This window comes from Tachysurus fulvidraco, chromosome 8 (assembly GCF_022655615.1).
Source record: "Tachysurus fulvidraco isolate hzauxx_2018 chromosome 8, HZAU_PFXX_2.0, whole genome shotgun sequence".
Taxonomy (NCBI): domain Eukaryota; kingdom Metazoa; phylum Chordata; class Actinopteri; order Siluriformes; family Bagridae; genus Tachysurus; species Tachysurus fulvidraco.
Genome location: NC_062525.1, coordinates 3,440,559 through 3,466,947, shown reverse-complemented (window position 1 = coordinate 3,466,947; position 26,389 = coordinate 3,440,559). Strand labels below are relative to the sequence as shown.

At 35.9% G+C, this 26,389-nt stretch overlaps 1 protein-coding gene, 1 long non-coding RNA gene, 1 other non-coding gene and 1 pseudogene across 4 annotated transcripts; 2 read left to right on the top strand and 2 right to left on the bottom strand.

Annotated features, from left to right (window-relative positions):
• Positions 1-1,860: 1,860 nt before the first annotated feature.
• On the bottom strand, positions 1,861-26,389 carry LOC113655035 (CD226 antigen-like). Of its 2 annotated transcripts, none has more exons than XM_047817264.1 (4): positions 26,071-26,389; positions 25,653-25,955; positions 11,989-12,306; positions 1,861-2,590 (listed from the first exon to the last, which is right to left on the bottom strand). In XM_047817264.1, exons 1-4 carry the CDS (start codon positions 26,372-26,374, stop codon positions 2,490-2,492), a joined length of 1,026 nt encoding a protein of 341 aa, XP_047673220.1. In that variant the 5' UTR covers positions 26,375-26,389; the 3' UTR covers positions 1,861-2,489. The 2 variants fall into 2 exon arrangements, with proteins under 2 accessions (XP_047673220.1, XP_047673219.1); XM_047817263.1 differs by lacking the exon at positions 1,861-2,590 and adding an exon at positions 10,787-11,560.
• On the top strand, positions 7,179-7,259 carry LOC125145387 (annotated as a pseudogene).
• LOC125145326 lies at positions 15,788-18,338 on the bottom strand. The gene is made up of 4 exons (XR_007143687.1): positions 17,760-18,338; positions 17,508-17,573; positions 16,558-16,875; positions 15,788-16,143 (listed from the first exon to the last, which is right to left on the bottom strand). It is a non-coding gene; the product is annotated as an uncharacterized LOC125145326 (long non-coding RNA).
• Positions 20,645-20,750, top strand: LOC113647097. Its single transcript, XR_003441600.2, has one exon. It is a non-coding gene; the product is annotated as a U6 spliceosomal RNA (small nuclear RNA).

The window sequence follows — 26,389 nt, the reverse complement described above, 5'->3', positions numbered from 1 at the left end:
ATGGTTAAAGAATTGTCTCTTAGGACCTCTGAAAGACCTTTTCTGAACCTCTTCAGGTGCCTCCAGCATTTCAAATCCTTTTTCAGAAGTTTTATAAAGTATAATAAAGTAAATGACTTGTGTAGACATTTAAAATGCCTTTAAATTAAGTTGTGTTTCATCTTTGTCTTGTGTGAATGCTGGAGTCTGCAAACACTAAACAGACACAACAATGAACATAATACAATCAATAATATTTTATACTCCATATTTAATTTAGGGGTTAATTTTCCTTCATCCACCTTACATTAAAACATTAAAACAAAAAATATACATACAAAAAAAAATGAACAAGTTTTAAAACATTAATTCTTTTGTAATAATTTTCAAGAATCAAGGCAATATGAAAAACAAAATCAAAGTGAAAAACACAAAATAAAACCATCACTTAATTTTCATTATCATTAAAATACACATTCAAATTATATAAATTTAAATAATATGACTTTTAAACAAATTCTTATAAACAATCATTAAAGAAAATCACACAGTCTATATCATAAACATCACCATGAGTGTAAACAGTATCTGTGTTATAGATGTACCTGTAATAACAGAATTATTTGCACCCTTATAACACAACAGGCAAATATGATCATATAACACAAATACAAATGTTCTCTACGTTTCAACATATTCATCGTTTGATCAGCAGTTTTTGGCTTAGACTTGGTTTCTGGACAGAATGTTTTGTCACTTTTGTACCTCTAATAATCATCATAAAAGCATATATTTATACAGTACCTGCATGTTTAACCTACATGTTGTCACTGGGTCTTTTTGACCCCACTGGAAGAATTTAATGTGTTTTAACTTGGGTTTTCTTCCACATATTTGCCTGAAATTTACCAGGATTGTTCCAAATTATGAACTTTGCAAGCAAAATTAATTTTGTCTATTTTCGTTGAACTATGTGTTCAGAACAGTATATACTACGCGTTCGTGATCCTCTTGGGTCATTTTGATTCGGCCACATTTAGTGGGGCAATGGGTCACACTTTTGCCCTTTTCAGTGCAATAAACATACAGTACATACAGACACAAAAATGCACACGTAAAATGTTCACTAACACAAGCACCCAAAACACACACTCACAACCCCCCCCCCCCCCCCACACACACACACATGCACACACAAATTGGGCATTGCATTTCATTAGGCCTCCAGAAAAAAAAGCCAAACATTTGTAAATATTTCAAAATTTTGATCGATTGACACACACACACACACACACACACACACACACACACACACACAACACACACACACACCACACAACACACACATACACACACACAAGCATTGGGCATAGCAATTAATTATGCCTCCAGAAAAAACAAAATCTACTCATTTGTAAATATTTCACACTTGTCAGATGCATTTGTCCAGCTGGGGGCAAAATCTGATCTACCAAGAAGCTTCACACACTTATTTATACATTTAGTTGCATCAGTCAGCTTTGGCCTAGAGATATGCTGAGTAATGTTTGACATTCATCGGTCAGTCGTATCCCAAAATAATATTTAATAACTTCTGATTATTTTTCTCAAAACATGGCATAATTTTATAAGGTTTAACATGGTAAAATGGTTTCAAAACAATCCCCTGCTCTCGAAATATACCAGCCTGTAATTGTGCATCAACTATTGTGCCTCTATAGTGAAAATAATTAAAAATTTCTTTTTTTTTTTTTTACTAAAAAATGAGGCATTTTTGCATAATAATTAGGTTTATTATACCAAATATGACAATTTTTTTTTCAAAATATATGTTAATATGTTGGAAAGAAGTTAGAAGTTAAAAAAAAAAAGCTATCATATATAGTTCATTTTTTATAAGCAGTCAAAACAGACAAGGTCAAGTTGACTCAGCGCGCCTAATTTGTATAGGAGGACAACACAAGGGTTAAATATGGTTTAAAACAAAGGAAATAAAACACTTGTGGTGGCTCCAGCATTTCAAAACCTTTTTCAGAAGAAGTTGAATACAAGTAAATGTTAATTAAGTCATTGTTTAGACGTTTAAATACTGTTGTGTTTCCTCTTCATTTAATATGACTGTTCAAGTTAAAACAGGAGGTAATAAATAATTATTAATCAATGTGCAAGCAGCCACCTGAATGGTGAATTTAAGATACTCGATTGAATTCATATATTTGTAAATCTGACTCTAAAAGAGTCAGTGCCTCACCAGCCATGAGTCCCTTCCCAAATCACAGCTATATAGCTTGTACATTATAGAACAAAAATGACTCCAGTACCATGGTGTAACACGTAACAGTACATAAGATTGCATACAGTGTGAGATGAGAACAGGACAATAAACACACAGAATAAAAGGAACATACAGGACAACAATACGGTGATGTACAGGTAAGCTAAAGATCCTGCAGTCTTAGATAAAATCTGGTCTCTGCATTTTCTCATGTAATAAAAATTATCAGGTAATCTCATGTAATGTAAATGTTGATCACTACAGAGATGAACAATCCTAGCAGTGCAAACCCTCCTGAAACTGGAGCGCTGTTGGTGGTTGTGAATTGTTGTTGCCCTGGAAAAAAAATATATTATTTGATTATATATTAAGACACTTTCAAAGCTGTAGACTGAGAAACTGTAGAACTTCAACAATAAGAGCCATTTTTGTGACGTTTGGATGTTAACACACTACCTGACATGGATGGAGACTGACTACAGTACATCAGTATAAAAACAGTACAAAGTGGGACTGAATTTACAAATAAACTCTACACTAAACTCTACACTAGAATGTTCACTCAGCTCACAGGAAATTAAAGCTTTAACTTTCAGTTCACAAGGTCTGTAAGTATCATTAGAATAAGAGATCTATTTACCTTCCGGATAAACAAAAACAAATCAGGTTATTACAGTTTAGCATTTAATGTGGCTGGTCAGACTTTACTACAGACATTTTAAGAACGACAGAATGTTCTGCTGATGACAGCAAGAGCACTTACTGATAACTTTCAGCTTTACTTCAGTCACTGATATTTCATTACAGCTGCACATGTAAGAGCCTGCATCAGTGTAGGCTACTGAACTGATCATCAGGGAGAAATCTCCTCTGCTTGTATCTCCTGGTAGTGTAAATCTTTCCTTAAAATTCTCTTGTTTTGAACACTTCCAGCTCTGAACAACGACAACATTGTCAGGAATGAAGTGGATCCACAAAACCACTGGACAGTTTCCTGAGCAGTTACACGGGAGGGTCAGGGCTTCATTCACCATCGATTCTCTGACGATGAAGGCTTGGCACTGCGGCATCAGCAGGTAAACTTACAGATCAGAGAATAAATCAGAAAAGATATTTTGAATATGTGACACACCATAAATCCATCATTTAAAGCTGTTTCTTTTGGAAAACAATCCTCATTCAGTACATTGTTCAGGTCGTCTAAGCCTGATTGATTCGTTGCAGATCTGAGCACGATTGCTGTGTTCATATATGTTTAAATAAACCGAACCAAGACACAAAACTCAACAGGCTCCAGAAACACACAGTCCAGACTTTTGAGAATGTTAAAGAAAGATCTCACACAAGTCATTAGAACTTTCTCTGAAAGAAACACATACACACTGCTGCTTAGGTGATACCTTTGAACTTTATTCCTTCGGTCCCTTGTGTAATGAATATAAACCTGAAACTAAAATATATTTCAGTAAACAGAGCAGTTCTACTGTGGACGTGGACTATTGGATTAGACTTTAGATGTAGATGTGAACATAAAGACATTACAGTGTGAGTACTGGACCAACATGACTTAGAATTTTTTAAATGATATGTAACTTTAAATTATTTTAAGATAAAACTTTTTTTTAACTACTTACCTTTTTCTTTCTTTTATTTATTTCATACAGGAAAATAATACAACACCACACACATACAACTCTAAACTGAGCAGGAGCAGGTCTTATAGTCACTTAGACAGAAGTTTAAATGTCTTTAATAGGTTTAATTAGAACCAAGACAGAATACCATCCAATCCAGCATGTCTCTACTCTTGTCTTATATTCTTATAGTCAAGAAATGTTTGAATCTGTCATCAGTGTTTAATACAGAACTATAAACAGTATCACTTACCCATCACAGTGATGCAAGAAATTAAAAGCCACTTCATGGTGTTTCAGAAAGTCGTATAAGAGTTACCTACAAGAGCAGCATAATGTAAAGAAAAGGAAACTTTATAGCTGATACACACACACACACACACACACACACACACACACACACACACACACACACACACACACACACCTTATAGCTGATCTATGAGTTAACTGAGTCTTAAAAGCCTTAAATAAAGATTAAATAATCATCACACATAAAGATATATTATCTGACACCACATTGACTTTACAGCTGTAAAGTGACTGTGTGTTTGTTTATATTTAAGTGTTACTACAATTTAACAACACAAACAGAAAAATATAAAAAAAAAAACAACTTACAGATTCACAATGAAAGTTTCAAAACGTTTCTCAAACTCGTTTTGTGTGCCACACGAAGTAGATACCTTTAGATTAACAGGTTCATATGTGACTTCTGTACTCTTGGTAGCGCTTTTTAAACGAAGTGAGACAACACACACCCACCTCCCCACCCCCCACCCCTTTAACCCCGCATTCAGATAGCAATCAGATAACAAGAAACACGTCTGACATGTGAGTGTGTGGTTAGTGTGGGACTTCCTTTTATGGCTGTGTGAATCTAATCTTATCTAATCTATATTAATTTGTGTATTCTAGTGGAAATAGTCACACAATTTATCATCACTACACTGGAACTTTTCTTCAAAGTGCATCACACAAGTGTATGGTTATGCAGTATATACATTTTAAAGTAAAAAATAATAAAAGACTCCACAATATGAGATTTTATAGAACAGAGATTCTCTGGTGACATTTCTTACAACTAATATGTTGTGAGCCAGCGGCATGCAAGAGATGTTATCAGACACCGGCATGTACTGGATGGAGTTACAGGACTCTACATACCTGATACCTGATTTTTTTAAATAATGGTTCTCAGCAAATAAATAATAATAAATATCAAGGTACACCACAACCAATTATTAACTTATCCGTCAATAGACAGACGGACATAGATAATACAAAGAGAAGGAGAAATAGGGAAAGAAAAGCTAAACGCAAGGGGAACAAACAAAGAAAGATTGATGTAAAAAGCCAAAAGGTTGAAGAATTGGTTGAAGAGTTGAAAGATTTGAATATGAGTGTTTAAAATAAGACACCGAGGGATCAGACGCTGTACTTAAACAGCTGGAAGAGGATTCCAAAAGAAAAAAAGACTATAATGCATTATGTGTTAATATGTTTTATTTTCAGAATGTTCAAGAAAAATTCTGAGATGCTTCTCTTTTACTTATAATCATGTATCCTCATGTAATAGAGTTGATTAGATTAATCTTGTGTATTTTAATTTAAACTTTCTAGTAGTAAACATTTATAAAGCCTACTGTGTATTACTGAGAGTATCTGGCCACACGTGGTTCAAGGCCTGCTGTTAAAAGTGAAAAAGTGTTTTAAAGCCTGCTGTCAAGTTCCTGTTAACTTCATTTCTATATCACAGCCCGAGAAGTAGCAGGAAGTATGACCATATATAGACCGTGACGTTAGAAAAGAAAAGACATTAGCAGCGCACACAGAGTCGGCTGGCGAGATATGTTTGGGAAACCGAGAGGTATTTATGAAATAAGATGGTAGCAGTCTAAAGAGCACAAAGCCAACCAAACCTGACAGCCAAATCTATCTGGCCACAGTAAAAAAGTATAAAAGCCTGCCTTGAATCACATTGAATTGCCCCTTTTCCACCGAGGCAGTTCGAGTGCTGGTTCGGAGCCAGCGCCTAATTTAGAACCAGTTCTTTCTGTTTCGACCGCCAAAGCACCGGCTCCGAACCAGGAAAAGTGGTTCTTAAGTAGCACCAAAACGTTGCTGGTCTAGACTTAAGAACCGCTTGTGTCAGGAGCATGGGCGTAAATGACGGGGGGGACATGCCCCCCCCCCATCCGAGGATTGTCTCTCCCCCCCCCCCCCAAAAAAAATTATTTAAAAAATATCGCACTCTCTATTGTGTAAAATATATGTATGTATACCTAAATAATTGTGTAAGTAGAAAAAAAACCAAACGCAAAAATGCATTTAGAAACAGTTGAGTCCCCCTCCCCTTCCTCACAATGGTTTGACCCACTGCCTGTTTTCCCAGGTCATTTCACCTACTCTGTACACAGGAGTCAGGTGTGTGGCTGCGGCTCAGTTAACTCCATTAAGTCGGGGATTTTATGCACTTTAAATAAAGTGATTCTCTTTAATATAGTTGATGCAGACTCATTCATAATTTAGTTGCGCCAAAATGCTGATTACGGATGTAATTTTCCATGAATCTGCTATATTAGCGATTACAATATTACTTAGTTAACGTTAGCTTGTTTACTTGCTTGTTGTATAGTGCACTGTAACTAACACGCCAAAGCCGTTTCCCATGCATTGTTTTATTTAGGACGACTTGGCATAATGTTAACTTAACATTAATGGCCACAATTAGCATATTGTTTAGCTGTTTAGCATATTTACTAAATGAGCACCGTGCTGCGTCCGAACTGACCTCACTGTATTTTTTTGTATAATCAATTTCTATGGTTATTAAGTGTCTTGATTAATTTTAAAGAAAATTTAAAACCATTTTTAATTCCTTGTTTTTATTGTTGTGATTATTTTTATGTTTTACTTTCTTTGAATAAAAACTTTGAAAATACCCATAATGACGCGTCTCCATGCTACAATAATAATCTTTATAAGTACAATTAGAGTATTATTTGTGTCCCCCTTCAAAAATTGCTCATGAGAAATTTTATATTTATTGTCCCCCCCTACTGTTAAATGAAATTTACGCCCATGTACACCAGTCACATGGGGAAAAAGCCGCACGATGATAGGATGATAGGCTGGAAACAGCGCTCAATGAGAAGGAATAATACTAAAAGTAACGAGTCTGTTTTAAAAAATATAAGAAGTAAAAAGTACAGATATTTGTGTAAAAATGTAATGAGTAAAAGTAAAAAGTTGTCCGAAAAATAAATAGTGGAGTAAAGTACTGATACTTGCTACGGCAGCACATATACTAAAAAAATGGAACGATACAGAGAAGATTAGCATGGCCCCTGCGCAAGGATGCCACGCAAGTCGTGGCCTAATGGGGGCGGTCGTGGCCTAATGGGGGCGGTCGTGGCCTAATGGGGGCGGTCGTGGCCTAATGGTTAGAGAGTCTGACTCCTAACCCGAAGGTTGTGGGTTCGAGTCTCGGGCCGGCCACGATTGAGGTGCCCTTGAGCAAGGCACCGAATCCACCCCCGCCCCCCAACTGCTCCCCGGGCGCCGCAGCATAAATGGCTGCCCACTGCCCACTGTGTGTGTTCACTGTGTGTGTGTGCACTTTGGATGGGTTAAATGCAGAGAACGAATTCTGAGTATGGGTCACCATACTTAGCCGTATGTCACTTCACATACCAGAAAAATGTACTTAAGTACAGTAACGAAGTATTTTTACTCCGTTACTTCCCACCTCTGGTGGTTGGAGATGTCACTCTTGTCTTTCTTCAAAACTTGAGAACCCTGAAAACAGGTCCAGGTGCAAATGCAAAAAAGGTGCAGGTACAATGGATACCAGCTCAACTCAATCTTACAAATTAAATCTCGAGACCAGACTTGAGTCATCCAGCACTGTCAGCGACGCAGGGATAAAAACAGACCCAAATGCAGGACAGCGTAAAATATACAGGTTTAAAAAAAAAACATGAAACAAGGACACAGCCTCGGACACACGACAAATGATAGCAGCTCAAGTCAACTCGGCACAGTTACAAAGACAAGACAATTAGACATGACGAACAGGTGTGCAGAATCGGGGAGGAAGAGACAAGGGCGGGGCAGACACGTGAACATAGAACAACAAAAGCACGTGGCCAAAGTCCGGGCTGAGTCCTGACGAGCACTTTTGTGACCACATACTGTAATAACATTGTCCCTGATGCAGGCTGCTCACAATGAGAAACCCTGGAGTTGACTCCGAATCTGAATATAGTGATTATGAATCAGTTGAGTCGATTCTGCACAACAATTCATGAAAAGACAGGAAACAGTGCAATATTAATTAAATTGAATACATTTCTAACTGTTATGTTCTCGCTGTTATGGATGACCAAATCATCTTATCGCCGTTTTTCGTGTAAATAATGAGCTCAACTTCTCGAGACTGGTAATATTTCTGAATAGCGTCACTATATTTAATCGATTCTGAAGCTTCAGAGTCGACTCTCGAATCCGAAAATGTCTGGAGTCGAAATAATGTCTTTTTTTAATAATCAATCTTAGTTCTTTTTAATTCTTTTTTTATCGTTAGAACATGTGATTTCTCTTCATGATGCTTTATCGAAAACGAAATAAAAAAAAAAATGAAATAAACAGATTTCTATTATTAATGCAAGCAAGATTTTTTGTAATCTAGCGCCATCTAGTGGAAATAACAACAAATTAAAGTCTTGCTTTTAACACGGTAGTGTGATTATTTATATATTACCTACTTATACGTGTGTGTGTGTGTGTGTGTGTGTGTGTGTGTGTGTGTGTGTGTGTGTGTGTGTGTGTGTGTGTGAGAGAGACAGAATGTACAAATACACATTTTCTCGGAAAACTCTAAATTTCAACACGTTCTTAATTTCATAATTTGTCCAGCAATTTTTGGAACCTTTTATCTTTCGTACCTTTAATATGCATCACAAAAGTGTATAATTATACAGTATATACATTTTAAAATATAGTTTAGCAAAGTTAATAAAACACTTCACAATGTGTTTTGCTCTATAAAATGCTTTGGTGACATTTCTTACAACTAATGAGAAAAAGAAATGGTTAAAGAATTGTCTCTTAGGACCTCTGAAAGACCTTTTCTGAACCTCTTCAGGTGGCTCCAGCATTTCAAATCCTTTTTCAGAAATTTTATGAAGTATAATAAAGTAAATGTTAATTAAGGACTTGTGTAGACATTTAAAATGCGTTTAAATTAAGTTGTGTTTCATCTTTGTCTTGTGTGAATGCTGGAGTCTGCAAGCACTAAACAGACACAACAATGAACATAATACAATGAATAATATTTTATACTCCATATTTAATTTAGGGATCATTTTCCTTCATCCACCTTACATTAAAACATTAAAACAAAAAATATACATACAAAAAAAAAATGAACAAGTTTTAAAACATTAATTCTTTTGTAATAATTTTCAAGAATCAAGGCAATATGAAAAACAAAATCAAAGTGAAAAACACAAAATAAAACCATCACTTAATTTTCATTATCATTAAAATACACATTCAAATTATATAAATTTAAATAATATGACTTTTAAACAAATTCTTATAAACAATCATTAAAGACAATCACACAGTCTATATCATAAACATCACCATGAGTGTAAACAGCATCTGTGTTATAGATGTAATAACATAATTATTTGCACCCTTATAACACAAAAGGCAAATATGATCATATAACACAAATACAAATGTTCTCTACGTTTCAACATATTCATCGTTTGATCAGCAGTTTTTGGCTTAGACTTGGTTTCTGGACAGAACGTTTTGTCACTTTTGTACCTCTAATAATCATCATAAAAGCATATATTTATACAGGACCTGCATGTTTAACCTACATGTTGTCACTGGGTTTTTTTGACCCCGCTGGAAGAATTTAATGTGTTATAACTTTGGTTTTCTTCCACATATTTGCCTGAAATTTACCAGGATTGTTCCAAATTATGAACTTTGCAAGCAAAATTAATTTTGTCTATTTTCGTTGAACTATGTGTTCAGAACAGTATATACTACGCGTTCGTGATCCTCTTGGGTCATTTTGATTCGGCCACATTTAGTGGGGCAATAGGTCACACTTTTGCCCTTTTCAGTGCAATGAACATACAGTACATACAGACACAAAAATGCACACGTAAAATGTTCACTAACACAAGCACCCAAAACACACACTCACAAACCCCCCCCCACACAAACACACACATGCACACACAAATTGGGCATTGCATTTCATTAGGCCTCCAGAAAAAAAAGCCAAACATTTGTAAATATTTCAAAATTTTGATCGATTGACACACACACACACACACACACACACACACACACACACACACACACACACACACACACACACATACACACATACACACAAGCATTGGGCATAGCAGTTCATTATGCCTCCAGAAAAAACAAAATCTACTCATTTGTAAATATTTCACACTTGTCAGATGCATTTGTCCAGCTGGGGGCAAAATCTGATCTACCAAGAAGCTTCACACACTTATTTATACATTTAGTTGCATCAGTCAGCTTTGGCCTAGAGATATGCTGAGTAATGTTTGACATTCATCAGTCAGTCGTTATCCAAAATAATATTTAATAACTTCTGCTTATTTTACTCAAAACATGGCATAATTTTATAAGGTTTAACATGGTAAAATGGTTTCAAAACAATCCCCTGCTCTCGAAATATACCAGCCTGTAATTGTGCATCAACTATTGTGCCTCTATAGTGAAAATAATTAAAAATTTCTTTTTTTTTTTTTTTTACTAAAAAATGAGGCATTTTTGCATAATAATTAGGTTTATTATACCAAATATGACAATTTTTTTTTTTCAAAATATATGTTAATATGTTGGAAAGAAGTTAGAAGTTAAAAAAAAAAGCTATCATATATAGTTCGTTTTTTATAAGCAGTCAAAACAGACAAGGTCAAGTCTGCTGACAAACTCAGCGCGCCTAATTTGTATAGGAGGACAACACAAGAGTTAAATATGGTTTAAAACAAAGGAAATAAAACACTTGTGGTGGCTCCAGCATTTCAAAATCTTTTTCAGAAGAAGTTGAATACAAGTAAATGTTAATTAAGTCATTGTTTAGACGTTTAAATACTGTTGTGTTTCCTCTTCATTTAATATGACTGTTCAAGTTAAAACGGAAGACATTAAATAACTATTTATCAATGTGCAAGCAGCCACCTGAATGGTGAATTTAAGATACTCGATTGAATTCACATATTTGTAAATCTGACTTTAAAAGAGTCAGTGCCTCACCAGCCATGAGTCCCTTCACACATCACAGCTATATAGCTTGTACATGATAGAACAAAAATGACTCCAGTACCATGGTGTAACATGTAACAGTACATAAGATTGCATACAGTGTGAGATGAGAACAGGACAATAAACACACAGAATAAAAGGAACACACAGGACAACAATACGGTGATGTATAGGAAAGCTAAAGATCCTGCAGTCTTAGATAAAATCTGGTCTCTGCATTGTCTTATGTAATCTCATGTAATGTAAATGTTGATCCCTACAGGGATGAACAATCCCAGCAGTGCAAACCCTCCTGAAACCGGAGCGCTGTTGGTGGTTGTGAATTGTTGTTGCCCTGGAAAAAAAAATATATTATTTGATTATATATTAAGACACTTTCAAAGCTGTAGACTGAGAAACTGTAGAACTTCAACAATAAGAGCCATTTTTGTGACGTTTGGATGTTAATACACTACCTGACATGGATGGAGACTGACTACAGTACATCAGTATAAAAACAGTACAAAGTGGGACTGAATTTACAAATAAACTCTACACTAAACTCTACACTAGAATGTTCACTCAGCTCACAGGAAATTAAAGCTTTAACTTTCAGTTCACAAGGTCTGTAAGTATCATTAGAATAAGAGATCTATTTACCTTCCGGATAAACAAAAACAAATCATGTTATTACAGTTTAGCATTTAATGTGGCTGGTCAGACTTTACTACAGACATTTTAAGAACGACAGAATGTTCTGCTGATGACAGCAAGAGCACTTACTGATAACTTTCAGCTTTACTTCTGTCACTGATTTTTCATTACATCTGCACATGTAAGAGCCTGCATCAGTGTAGGCTACTGAACTGATCATCAGGGAGAAATCTCCTCTGCTTGTATCTCCTGGTAGTGTAAATCTTTTGTTAAAATTCTCTTGTTTTGAACAAATCCAGCTCTGAACAACGACAACTTTGTCAGGAATGAAATGGATCCACAAAACCACTGGACAGTTTCCTGAGCAGTTACACGGGAGGGTCAGGGCTTCATTCACCATCGATTCTCTGACGATGAAGGCTTGGCACTGTGGCATCAGCAGGTAAACTAACAGATCAGAGAATAAACCAAAAAAGATATTTTGAATATGTGACACACCATAAATCCATCATTTAAAGCTGTTTCTTTTGGAAAACAATCCTCATTCAGTACATTGTTCAGGTCGTCTAAGCCTGGTTGATTCGTTGCAGATCTGAGCACGATTGCTGTGTTCATATATGTTTAAATAAACCGAACCAAGACACAAAACTCAACAGGCTCCAGAAACACACAGTCCAGACTTTTGAGAATGTTAAAGAAAGATCTCACACAAGTCATTAGAACTTTCTCTGAAAGAAACACATACACACTGCTGCTTAGGTGATACTTTGAACTTTATTCCATCGGTCGATTGTGTAATGAATATAAACCTGAAACTAAAATATATTTCAGTAAACAGAGCAGTTCTACTGTGGACGTGGACTATTGGAGTAGACCTTAGATTTAGGTGTGAACATAAAGACATTACAGTGTGATTACTGGACCAACATGACTTATGTATTTTTTAAATAATATATAATTTTAAATTATTTTATGATAACACTTTTTTAATACTTACCTTTTTATTTATTTTACTTATTTCATACAGCCAAATAATACAACACCACACACGTACACCTCTAAATTGAGCAGGTCTTGTAGTCACTTAGACAGAATGTCTTTAATAGGTTTAATGAGAACCCCGACAGAATCCCATCCAATCCAGCATGTCTCTACTCTTGTTTTATATTCTTAATCTCTCTTGTCCAAAACGCCACCATACAATATTCTGGATCCCACTAGAGGTTCCATGGTAAAACACAACTAGGGTAAACACAACATCATGTGAAGAAATGTTTAATCTGTCATCAGTGTTTAATACAGAACTATAAACAGTAACACTTACCCATCACAATGATGCCAGGAATTAAAAGCCACTTCATGGTGTTTCAGAAAGTCCTATAAGAGTTACCTACAAGAGCAGCATGATGTAAAGAAAAGGAGACTTTACAGCTCGCTCGCTCGCTCTCTCTCTCTCTCTCTCTCTCTCTCTCTCTCTCTCTCTCTCTCTCTCTCTCTCTCTCTCTCTCACACACACACACACACACACACACACTCTCTCTCAGCGGGTGAACCACACCCAAGTTCACTGAATGTTTACTAAGTCATATTCTGAAAGAGCGCGTGGGCGTGTGTGTGTGCGTGTGCGCGCTGAAAAAGGAAATGGCTCAAAAATAATTTTATTCCTAAGTTTTGTATTTGCCCATGCCGTTTCCCATGCATTGTTTGTCAAAAAGTGTACGGTCAAATATTCTTGTTTGCCGTAAGACCGACCTTTTTTTTTTTAACTTTTCAAACAACTAATACAAAAGCAATAAAATAATATTAACGGGTTCGGGCACCATAATACATCAAAATTGCATTAAAACAGTTCGACACCGCTTTAACTTAAAGTTTTAAAACATTAATTCTTTAGTAATAATTTTCAAGAATCAAGGAAAAATGAAAAAAAAATCAAAGTGAAAAACACAAAATAAAACCATCACTTAATTTTCATTATCATTAAAATACACATTCAAATTATTTAAATTTAAATATGACTTTTAAACAAATTCTTATAAACAATCATTTAAGGACAATCACACAATGTTCTCTACGTTTCAACATATTCATCGTTTGATCAGCAGTTTTTGGCTTAGACTTGGTTTCTGGACAGAACGTTTGTCACTTTTGTACCTCTAATAATCATCATAAAAGCATATATTTATACAGGACCTGCATGTTTAACCTACATGTTGTCACTGGGTTTTTTTGACCCCGCTGGAAGAATTTAATGTGTCATAATTTGGATTTTCTTCCACATATTTGCCTGAAATTTACCAGGATTGTTCCAAATTATGAACTTTGCAAGCACAATTAATTTTGTCTATTTTCGTTGAACTATGTGTTCAGAACAGTATATACTACGCGTTCGTGATCCTCTTGGGTCATTTTGATTCGGCCACATTTAGTGGGGCAATAGGTCACACTTTTGCCCTTTTCAGTGCAATGACCATACAGTATATACAGACACAAAAATGCACACGTAAAATGTTCACTAATACACGCACCCAAAACACACACTCACAAGCACCCCCCCCCCCCCCCCCCCACACACACACACATGCACACACAAATTGGGCATTGCATTTCATTAGGCCTCCAGAAAAAAAAGCCAAACATTTGTAAATATTTCACAATTTTGATATGCCTTCGCCTGGCAGAGAGCAAAATATGATCTACCGAAATGATGCTCTACACACACACACACACACACACACACACACACACACACTCACACACACACACACACACACACACACACACACACACACACACACACACACACACACACACACACTCACACACACACACACACACACACACACACACACACACACACACACACACACACACACACTCACACACACACACACACACACACACACACACACACACACACACACACACACACACACACACACACACACACACACACACAAGCATTGGGCATTGCAATTCATTATGCCTCCAGAAAAAACAAAAGCTACTCATTTGTAAGTATTTCACACTTGTCAGATGGATTTGTCCAGCTGGGGGCAAAATCTGATCTACCAAGAAGCTTCACACACACACACACACACACACACACACACACACACACACACACACACACACACACACACACACACACACACACACACACACACACTGTTCAAAGCATTAGACATTGAATTTCAGTTGGCCTCTAGACAAAACAAAGGTTACGTATTTTTAAACATTTCACACACACGCACGCATGCACACACACACATTCATATTTCTATAAAGAAGTTCAAAAATAAAATACATGTGTTTTGTAAATCATATTTGTTTCCCCTCTCTTATTTATACATTTAGTTGCATCAGTCAGCTTTGGCCTAGAGATATGCTGAGTAATGTTTGACATTCATCAGTCAGTCGTTATCCAAAATAATATTTAATAACTTCTGCTTATTTTACTCAAAACATGGCATAATTTTATAAGGTTTAACATGGTAAAATGGTTTCAAAACAATCCCCTGCTCTTGAAATATACCAGCCTGTAATTGTGCATCAACTATTGTGCCTCTATAGTGAAAATAATAAAAAATTTCTTTATTTTTTTTTTTACTAAAAAATGAGGCATTTTTGCATAATAATTAGGTTTATTATACCAAATATGACAATTTTTTTTCAAAATATATGTTAATATGTTGGAAAGAAGTTAGAAGTTAAAAAAAAAAAGCTATCATATATAGTTCATTTTTTATAATCAGTCAAAACAGACAAGGTCAAGTTGACTCAGCGCTCCTAATTTGTATAGGAGGACAACACAAGGGTTAAATATGGTTTAAAATAAAGGAAATAAAACACTTGTGGTGGCTCCAGCATTTCAAAACCTTTTTCAGAAGAAGTTGTGAGCCATGAGTCCCTTCACAAATCAACCAGCCATGAGTCCCTTCACAAATCACAGCTATATAGCTTGTACATTATAGAACAAAAATGACTCCAGTACCATGGTGTAACATGTAACAGTACATAAGATTGCATACAGTGTGAGATGAGAACAGGACAATAAACACACAGAATAAAAGGAACATACAGGACAACAGAACAGTGATGTACATGAAAGCTAAAGATCCTGCAGTCTTAGATAAAATCTGGTCTCTGCATTTTCTCATGTAATAAAAATTATCAGGTAATCTCATGTAATGTAAATGTTGATCACTACTGAGATGAACAATCCTAGCAGTGCAAACCCTCCTGAAACTGGAGCGCTGTTGGTGGTTGTGAATTGTTGTTGCCCTGGAAAAAAAAATATTATTTGATTATATATTAAGACACTTTCAAAGCTGTAGACTGAGAAACTGTAGAACTTCAACAATAAGAGACATTTTTGTGATGTTTGGATGTTAACACACTACCTGACATGCATGGAGACTGACTACAGTACATCAGTATAAAAACAGTACAAAGTGGGACTGAATTTACAAATAAACTCTACACTACAATGTTCACTCAGCTCACAGGAACTTAAAGCTTTAACTTTCAGTTCACAAGGTCTGTAAGTATCATTAGAATAAGAGATCTATTTACCTTCCGGATAAACAAAAACAAATCATGTTATTACAGTTTAGCATTTAATGTGGCTGGTCAGACTTTACTACAGACATTTTAAGAACGACAGAATGTTCTGCTGATGACAGCAAGAGCACTTACTGATAACTTTCAGCTTTACTTCTGTCACTGATTTTTCATTACATCTGCACATGTAAGAGCCTGCATCAGTGTAGGCTACTGAACTGATCATCAGGGAGAAATCTCCTCTGCTTGTATCTCCTGGTAGTGTAAATCTTTTGTTAAAATTCTCTTGTTTTGAACAAATCCAGCTTTGAACAACGACAACTTTGTCAGGAATGAAATGGATCCACAAAACCACTGGACAATTTCCTGAGCAGTTACACGGGAGGGTCAGGGCTTCATTCACCATCGATTCTCTGACGATGAAGGCTTGGCACTGCGGCATCAGCAGGTAAACTAACAGATCAGAGAATAAATCAGAAAATATATTTTGAATATGTGACACACCATAAATCCATCATTTAAAGCTGTTTCTTTTGGAAAACAATCCTCGTTCAGTAAATTGTTCAGGTCGTCTAAGCCTGATTGATTCGTTGCAGATCTGAGCAAGATCTGAGCAAGACAGAGCAAGACTTCTCTGTTTACTGAAATATATTTTAGTTTCAGGAAACAGAGCAGTTCTACTGTGGACGTGGACTATTGGATTAGACTTTAGATTTAGATGTGAACATAAAGACATTACAGTGTGATTACTGGACCAACATGACTTAAGGATTTTTTAAATGATATGTAACTTTAAATTATTTTAAGATAACACTTTTTTTTAACTACTTACCTTTTTCTTTCTTTTATTTATTTCATACAGGCAAATAATACAACACCACACACATACAACTCTAAACTGAGCAGGAGCAGGTCTTATAGTCACTTAGACAGAAGCTTAAATGTCTTTAATAGGTTTAATGAGAACCCCGACAGAACCCCATCCAATCCAGCATGTCTCTACTCTTGTCTTATATTCTTATAGTCGAGAAATGTTTGAATCTGTCATCAGTGTTTAATACAGAACTATAAACAGTAACACTTACCCATCACAGTGATGCAAGAAATTAAAAGCCACTTCATGGTGTTTAAGAAAGTCCTATAAGAGTTACCTACAAGAGTAGCATAATGTAAAGAAAAGGAAACTTTATAGCTCTCTCTCTCATCACACATAAAGATATATTATCTGACACCACATTGACTTTACAGCTGTAAAGTTACTGTGTGTCTGTTTATACTTAAGTGTTACTACAATTTAACAACACAAACAGAAAAAGATAAAAAAAAAAACAACTTACAGATTCACAATGAACGTTTCAAAACGTTTCTCAAACTCTTTTTGTGTGCAGCACCAAGCAGGTTTACCTTTAGATTACAGGTTCATATGTGACTTCTGTACTCTTGGTAGCGCTTTTTAAACGAACTGACACAGCTTCCCCTTGCTTTTCAATCAGATATGTGTGTGGTTAAAAGTAAAACCACATCGCCCACTCATACCGAGGTTTATGTCTGCAATGTGTTTTCGTATTTAGTGGGAGTTCCTTTTATGCCTGTGTGAATCTAATCTTATCTAATCTATATTAACTTGTGTATTCTAGTGGAAATAGTCTACAAGTAATAATTTTAACAAATAAAAAGCCCTGCACATTAGTGTGATTAAAATATTTATTAATTTTTTAAAAAATTTATTATGAATAACATCACCAGGAGAGTACAGAATTATTTTAACCCTTAAAGAACAAAAGCAAATATGATCCTATAACACAAATACTAATGTTCTCTACATTTCAACATAATCTGAATTTGTTTACCAAGTTTTGGCCTAGACTTAGGACACAATTTATCATCACTACACTGGAACTCTTCTTCAAAGTGCATCACACAATTGTATGGTTATGCAGTATATACATTTTAAAGTATAAAATAATAAAAGACTCCACAATATGAGATGTTATAGAACAGAGATTCTCTGGTGACATTTCTTATAACTAATATGTTGTGAGCCAGCGGCATGCAAGAGATGTTACCAGACACCGTCATGTACTGGATGGAGTTACAGGACTCTACATACCTGATACCTGATTTTTTTAATAATGGTTCTCAGCAAATAAATAATAATAAATATCAAGGTACACCACGACCAATTATTAACTTATCCGTCAATAGACAGACGGACATAGATAATACAAAGAGAAGGAGAAATAGGGAAAGAAAAGCTAAACGTAAGGGGAACAAACAAAGAAAGATTGATGTAAAAAGCCAAAAGGTTGAAGAATTGGTTGAAGAGTTGAAAGATCTGAATACGAGTGTTTAAAAGAAGACACCGTGGGATCAGACGCTGTACTTAAACAGCTGGAAGAGGATTCCAAAAGAAAAAAGAAGACTATAATGCATTATGTGTTAATATGTTTTATTTTCAGAATGTTCAAGAAAAATTCTGAGATGCTTCTCTTTTACTTATAATCATGTATCCTCATGTAATAGAGTTGATTAGATTAATCTTGTGTATTTTAATTTAAACTTTCTAGTAGTAAACATTTATAAAGCCTACTGTGTATTACTGAGAGTATCTGGCCACACGTGGTTCAATGCCTACTGTTAAAAGTGAAAAAGTGTTTTAAAGCCTGCTGTCAAGTTCCTGTTAACTTCATTTCTATATCACAGCCTGAGAAGTAGCAGGAAGTATGACCATATATAGACCGTGACGTTAGAAAAGAAGCAGCGCACACAGAGTCGGCTGGTGAGATATGTTTGGGAAACCGAGAGGTATTTATGAAATAAGATGGTAGCAGTCTAAAGAGCACAAAGCCAACCAAACCTGACAGCCAAATCTATCTGGCCACAGTAAAAAAGTATAAAAGCCTGCCTTGAATCACATTGAATTGCCCCTTTTCCACCGAGGCAGTTCGAGTGCTGGTTCGGAGCCAGAGCCTAATTTAGAACCATTTCTTTCTGTTTCGACCGCCAAAGCACCGGCTCCGAACCAGGAAAAGTGGTTCTTAAGTAGCACCAAAACGTTGCTGGTCTAGACTTAAGAACCGCTTGTGTCAGGAGCATGGGCGTAAATGCGGGGGGGGAAATGCCCCCCCCCCCCATCCGAGGATTGTCCCCCCCCCCCCCCAAAAATTATTTAAAAAATATCGCACTCTCTATTGTGTAAAATATATGTATGTATACCTAAATAATTGTGTAAGTAGAAAAAAAACCAAACGCAAAAATGCATTTAGAAACAGTTGAGTCCCCCTCCCCTTCCTCACAATGGTTTGACCCACTGCCTGTTTTCCCAGGTCATTTCACCTACTCTGTACACAGGAGTCAGGTGTGTGGCTGCGGCTCAGTTAACTCCATTAAGTCGGGGATTTTATGCACTTTAAATAAAGTGATTCTCTTTAATATAGTTGATGCAGACTCATTCATAATTTAGTTGCGCCAAAATGCTGATTACGGATGTAATTTTCCATGAATCTGCTATATTAGCGATTACAATATTACTTAGTTAACGTTAGCTTGTTTACTTGCTTGTTGTATAGTGCACTGTAACTAACACGCCAAAGCCGTTTCCCATGCATTGTTTTATTTAGGACGACTTGGCATAATGTTAACTTAACATTAATGGCCACAATTAGCATATTGTTTAGCTGTTTAGCATATTTACTAAATGAGCACCGTGCTGCGTCCGAACTGACCTCACTGTATTTTTTTTTGTATAATCAATTTCTATGGTTATTTAGTGTCTTGATTAATTTTAAAGAAAATTTAAAACCTTTTTTAATTCCTTGTTTTTATTGTTGTGATTATTTTTATGTTTTACTTTCTCTGAATAAAAACTTTGAAAATACCCATAATGACGCGTCTCCATGCTACAATAATAATCTTTATAAGTACAATTAGAGTATTATTTGTGTCCCCCTTCAAAAATTGCTCATGAGAAATTTTATATTTATTGTCCCCCCCTACTGTTAAATGAAATTTACGCCCATGTACACCAGTCACATGGGGAAAAAGCCGCACTATGATAGGATGATAGGCTGGAAACAGCGCTCAATGACAAGGAATAATACTAAAACTAACGAGTCTGTTTTAAAAATATAAGAAGTAAAAAGTACAGATATTTGTGTAAAAATGTAATGAGTAAAAGTAAAAAGTTGTCCGAAAAATAAATAGTGGAGTAAAGTACTGATACTTGCTACGGCAGCACATATACTAAAAAAATTGGAACGATACAGAGAAGATTAGCATGGCCCCTGCGCAAGGATGCCACGCAAGTCGTGAAGCGTTACCATATATTTTTGGGGGCAGTCGTGGCCTAATGGTTAGAGAGTCTGACTCCTAACCCGAAGGTTGTGGGTTCGAGTCTCGGGCCGGTCACGATTGAGGTGCCCTTGAGCAAGGCACCGAATCACACCCCCCCCTCCCCCCCCCCACCCGGGCTCCCCGGGCGCCGCAGCATAAATGGCTGCCCACTGCCCGCTGTGTGTGTGCGCACTTTGGATGGGTTAAATGCAGAGAACGAATTCTGAGTATGGGTCACCATACTTAGCCGTATGTCACTTCACATACCAGAAAAAGTAAGGACGTATTTTTACTCCGTTACTTCCCAACTTGGTGGTTGGAGATGTCACTCTTGTCTTTCTTCAAAACTTGAGAACCCTGAAAACAGGTCCAGGTGCAAATGCAAAAAAGGTGCAGGTACAATGGATACCAGCTCAACTCAATCTTACAAATTAAATCTCGAGACCAGACTTGAGTCATCCAGCACTGTCAGCGACGCAGGGATAAAAACAGACCCAAATGCAGGACAGCGTAAAATATACAGGTTTAAATACAAAAACATGAAACAAGGACACAGCCTCGGACACACGACAAATGATAGCATCTCAAGTCAACTCGGCACAGTTACAAAGACAAGACAATTAGACATGACGAACAGGTGTGCAGAATCGGGGAGGAAGAGACAAGGGCGGGGCAGACACGTGAACATAGAACAACAAAAGCACGTGGCCAAAGTCCGGGCTGAGTCCTGACGAGCACTTTTGTGACCACATACTGTAATAACATTGTCCCTGATCCAGGCTGCTCGGAGTTGACTCCGAATCTGAATATAGTGATTATGAATCAGTTGAGTCGATTCTGCACAACAATTCATGAAAAGACAGGAAACAGTGCAATATTAATTAAATTGAATACATTTCTAACTGTTATGTTCTCGCTGTTATGGATGACCAAATCATCTTATCGCCGTTTTTCGTGTAAATAATGAGCTCAACTTCTCGAGACTGGTAATATTTCTGAATAGCGTCACTATATTTAATCGATTCTGAAGCTTCAGAGTCGACTCTCGAATCCGAAAATGTCTGGAGTCGAAATAATGTCTTTTTTTAATAATCAATCTTAGTTCTTTTTAATTCTTTTTTTATCGTTAGAACATGTGATTTCTCTTCATGATGCTTTATCGAAAACGAAATAAGAAAAAAAAAGAAATAAACAGATTTCTATTATTAATGCAAGCAAGATTTTTTGTAATCTAGCGCCATCTCGTGGAAATAACAACAAATAAAAGTCTTGCTTTTAACACGGTAGTGTGATTATTTATATATTACCTACTTATACGTGTGTGTGTGTGTGTGTGTGTGTGTGTGTGTGTGTGTGTGTGTGTGTGTGTGTGTGTGTGTGTGTGTGTGTGTGTGTGTGTGAGAGAGAGAGAGAGAGAATGTACAAATACACATTTTCTCGGAAAACTCTAAATTTCAACACGTTCTTAATTTCATAATTTGTCCAGCAATTTTTGGAACCTTTTATCTTTCGTACCTTTAATATGCATCACAAAAGTGTATAATTATACAGTATATACATTTTAAAATATAGTTTAGCAAAGTTAATAAAACACTTCACAATGTGTTTTGCTCTATAAAATGCTTTGGTGACATTTCTTACAACTAATGAGAAAAAGAAATGGTTAAAGAATTGTCTCTTAGGACCTCTGAAAGACCTTTTCTGAACCTCTTCAGGTGGCTCCAGCATTTCAAATCCTTTTTCAGAAATTTTATGAAGTATAATAAAGTAAATGTTAATTAAGGACTTGTGTAGACATTTAAAATGCGTTTAAATTAAGTTGTGTTTCATCTTTGTCTTGTGTGAATGCTGGAGTCTGCAAGCACTAAACAGACACAACAATGAACATAATACAATCAATAATATTTTATACTCCATATTTAATTTAGGGATCATTTTCCTTCATCCACCTTACATTAAAACATTAAAACAAAAAATATACATACAAAAAAAATGAACAAGGTTTAAAACATTAATTCTTTTGTAATAATTTTCAAGAATCAAGGCAATATGAAAAACAAAATCAAAGTGAAAAACACAAAATAAAACCATCACTTAATTTTCATTATCATTAAAATACACATTCAAATTATATAAATTTAAATAATATGACTTTTAAACAAATTCTTATAAACAATCATTAAAGACAATCACACAGTCTATATCATAAACATCACCATGAGTGTAAACAGCATCTGTGTTATAGATGTAATAACATAATTATTTGCACCCTTATAACACAACAGGCAAAAAATGATCATATAACACAAATACAAATGTTCTCTACGTTTCAACATATTCATCGTTTGATCAGCAGTTTTTGGCTTAGACTTGGTTTCTGGACAGAACGTTTTGTCACTTTTGTACCTCTAATAATCATCATAAAAGCATATATTTATACAGGACCTGCATGTTTAACCTACATGTTGTCACTGGGTTTTTTTGACCCCGCTGGAAGAATTTAATGTGTTATAACTTTGGTTTTCTTCCACATATTTGCCTGAAATTTACCAGGATTGTTCCAAATTATGAACTTTGCAAGCAAAATTAATTTTGTCTATTTTCGTTGAACTATGTGTTCAGAACAGTATATACTACGCGTTCGTGATCCTCTTGAGTCATTTTGATTCGGCCACATTTAGTGGGGCAATAGGTCACACTTTTGCCCTTTTCAGTGCAATGAACATACAGTACATACAGACACAAAAATGCACACGTAAAATGTTCACTAACACACGCACCCAAAAAACACACTCCCCCCCCCCCAACACACACACATGCACACACAAATTGGGCATTGCATTTCATTAGGCCTCCAGAGAAATAAAAAAGACAAACATTTGTAAATATTTCACAATTTTGATATGCCTTTGCCTGGCAGAGAGCAAAATATGATCTACCGAAATGATGCTCTACACACAGACACACACACACACACACACACACACACACACACACACACACACACACACACACACACACACACACACACACACACACACACACACACACACACAAACACACACACACACAAGCATTGGGCATTGCAATTCATTATGCCTCCAGAAAAAACAAAAGCTACTCATTTGTAAGTATTTCACACTTGTCAGATGCATTTGTCCAGTTGGGGGCAAAATCTGATCTACCAAGAAGCTTCTCACACACACACACACACACACACACACACACACACACACACACACACACACACACACACACACACACACACACACACACACACACACACACACACACACACACTGTTCAAAGCATTAGACATTGAATTTCAGTTGGCCTCTAGACAAAACAAAGGTTACGTATTTTTAAACATTTCACACACACGCACGCATGCACACACACACATTCATATTTCTATAAAGAAGTTCAAAAATAAAATACATGTGTTTTGTAAATCATATTTGTTTCCCCTCTCTTATTTATACATTTAGTTGCATCAGTCAGCTTTGGCCTAGAGATATGCTGAGTAATGTTTGACATTCATCAGTCAGTCGTTATCCAAAATAATATTTAATAATTTCTGCTTATTTTACTCAAAACATGGCATAATTTTATAAGGTTTAACATGGTAAAATGGTTTCAAAACAATCCCCTGCTCTCGAAATATACCAGCCTGTAGTTGTGCATCAACTATTGTGACTCTATAGTGAAAATAATTAAAAATTTCTTTATTTTTTTTTACTAAAAAATGAGGCATTTTTTAATAATGAGGTTTATTATACCAAATATGACAATTTTTTTTCCAAAATATATGTTAATATGTTGGAAACAAGTTAAAAGTAAAAAAAAAAAAAAAAAAGCTATCATATATAGTTCATTTTTTATAAGCAGTCAAAACAGACAAGGTCAAGTTGACTCAGCGCTCCTAATTTGTATAGGAGGACAACACAAGGGTTAAATATGGTTTAAAACAAAGGAAATAAAACACTTGTGGTGGCTCCAGCATTTCAAAATCTTTTTCAGAAGAACTTGAATACAAGTAAACTAAAGTAAATGTTAATTAAGTCATTGTGTAGACGTTTAAATACTGTTGTGTTTCCTCTTCATTTAATATGACTGTTCAAGTTAAAACAGGAGACATTAAATAACTATTAATCAATGTGCAAGCAGCCACCTGAATGGTGAATTTAAGATACTCAGTTGAACTCATATATTTGTAAATCTGACTTTAAAAGAGTCAGTGCCTCACCAGCCATGAGTCCCTTCACACATCACAGCTATATAGCTTGTACATTATAGAACAAAAATGACTCCAGTACCATGGTGTAACATGTAACAGTACATAAGATTGCATACAGTGTGAGATGAGAACAGGACAATAAACACACAGAATAAAAAGAACATACAGGACAACAGAACAGTGATGTACAGGAAAGCTAAAGATCCTGCAGTCTTAGATTAAATCTGGTCTCTGAATTTTCTCATGTAATAAAAATGATCAGGTAATCTCATGTAATGTAAATGTTGATCCCTACAGAGATGAACAATCCTAGCAGTGCAAACCCTCCTGAAACTGGAGCGCTGTTGGTGGTTGTGAATTGTTGTTGCCCTGGAAAAAAAATATATTATTTGATTATATATTAAGACACTTTCAAAGCTGTAGACTGAGGAACTGTAGAACTTCAACAATAAGAGCCATTTTTGTGTTGTTTGGATGTTAACACACTACCTGACATGGATGGAGACTGACTACAGTACATCAGTATAAAAACAGTACAAAGTGGGACTGAATTTACAAATAGACTCTACACTAGAATGTTCACTCAGCTCACAGGAAATTAAAGCTTTAACTTTCAGTTCATGAGGTCTGTAAGTATCATTAGAATAAGAGATCTATTTACCTTCTACCTTCAGTAACACAGCTCGTGGTTCTCCGTCCTGAGATTCATCGTGGATGAGACACTGATATAATCCTGTATCAGACACGTGAACTGGACTGATGTGAAGAGAGAGATCACCGTCTAGAAAGCCTTCTACTGACATCGTGAATCTGTTTTGTTTAGTCATCCATCTGTTTGCAGGAGTGTACAGCAGAACCTCGTGTCCATCTTTCTTCCACTTTACATCTTTAATGACTTGTCGAGTGTCTCCGTAACACGGGAGAGTGACGTTCTTCCCCTCGAAAGCCTTTACAACTGTCGGAACTTCCGGATAAACAAAAACAAATCAGGTTATTACAGTTTGGCATTTAATGTAGACTTTACTACAGACATGTTAAGAATGACAGAATGTTCTGCTGATGACAGCAAGAGCACTTACTGATAACTTTCAGCTTTACTTCAGTCACTGATTTTTCATTACAGCTGCACATGTAAGAGCCTGCATCATTGTAGGCTACTGAACTGATCATCAGGGAGAAATCTCCTCTGCTTGTATCTCCTGGTAGTGTAAATCTTTTCTGAAAAAATTGTTTTGAACAAATCCAGCTGTGAACAACGACAACTTTGTCAGGAATGAAGCGGCTCCACTGAACCGCTGGACAATATCCTGAGTAGTTACACGGGAGGGTCAGAGCTTCATTCACCATCGATTCTCTGACGATGAAGGATTGGCACTGTGGCATCAGCGGGTAAACTAA

What these genes read in the sequence shown, in the direction of transcription:
- LOC113655035 (XM_047817264.1), bottom strand. Translation starts at nt 26,374, where the DNA reads ATGCCACAGTGCCAATCCTTCATCGTCAGAGAATCGATGGTGAATGAA. An exon ending in AGTAAAGCTGAAAGTTATCA is followed by an intron (nt 25,956 to 26,070) that starts GTAAGTGCTCTT and finishes TTTATCCGGAAG; the next exon opens with TTCCGACAGTTGTAAAGGCT. An exon ending in TGTGTTACTGAAGGTAGAAG is followed by an intron (nt 12,307 to 25,652) that starts GTAAATAGATCT and finishes CTGATCTGTTAG; the next exon opens with TTTACCTGCTGATGCCACAG.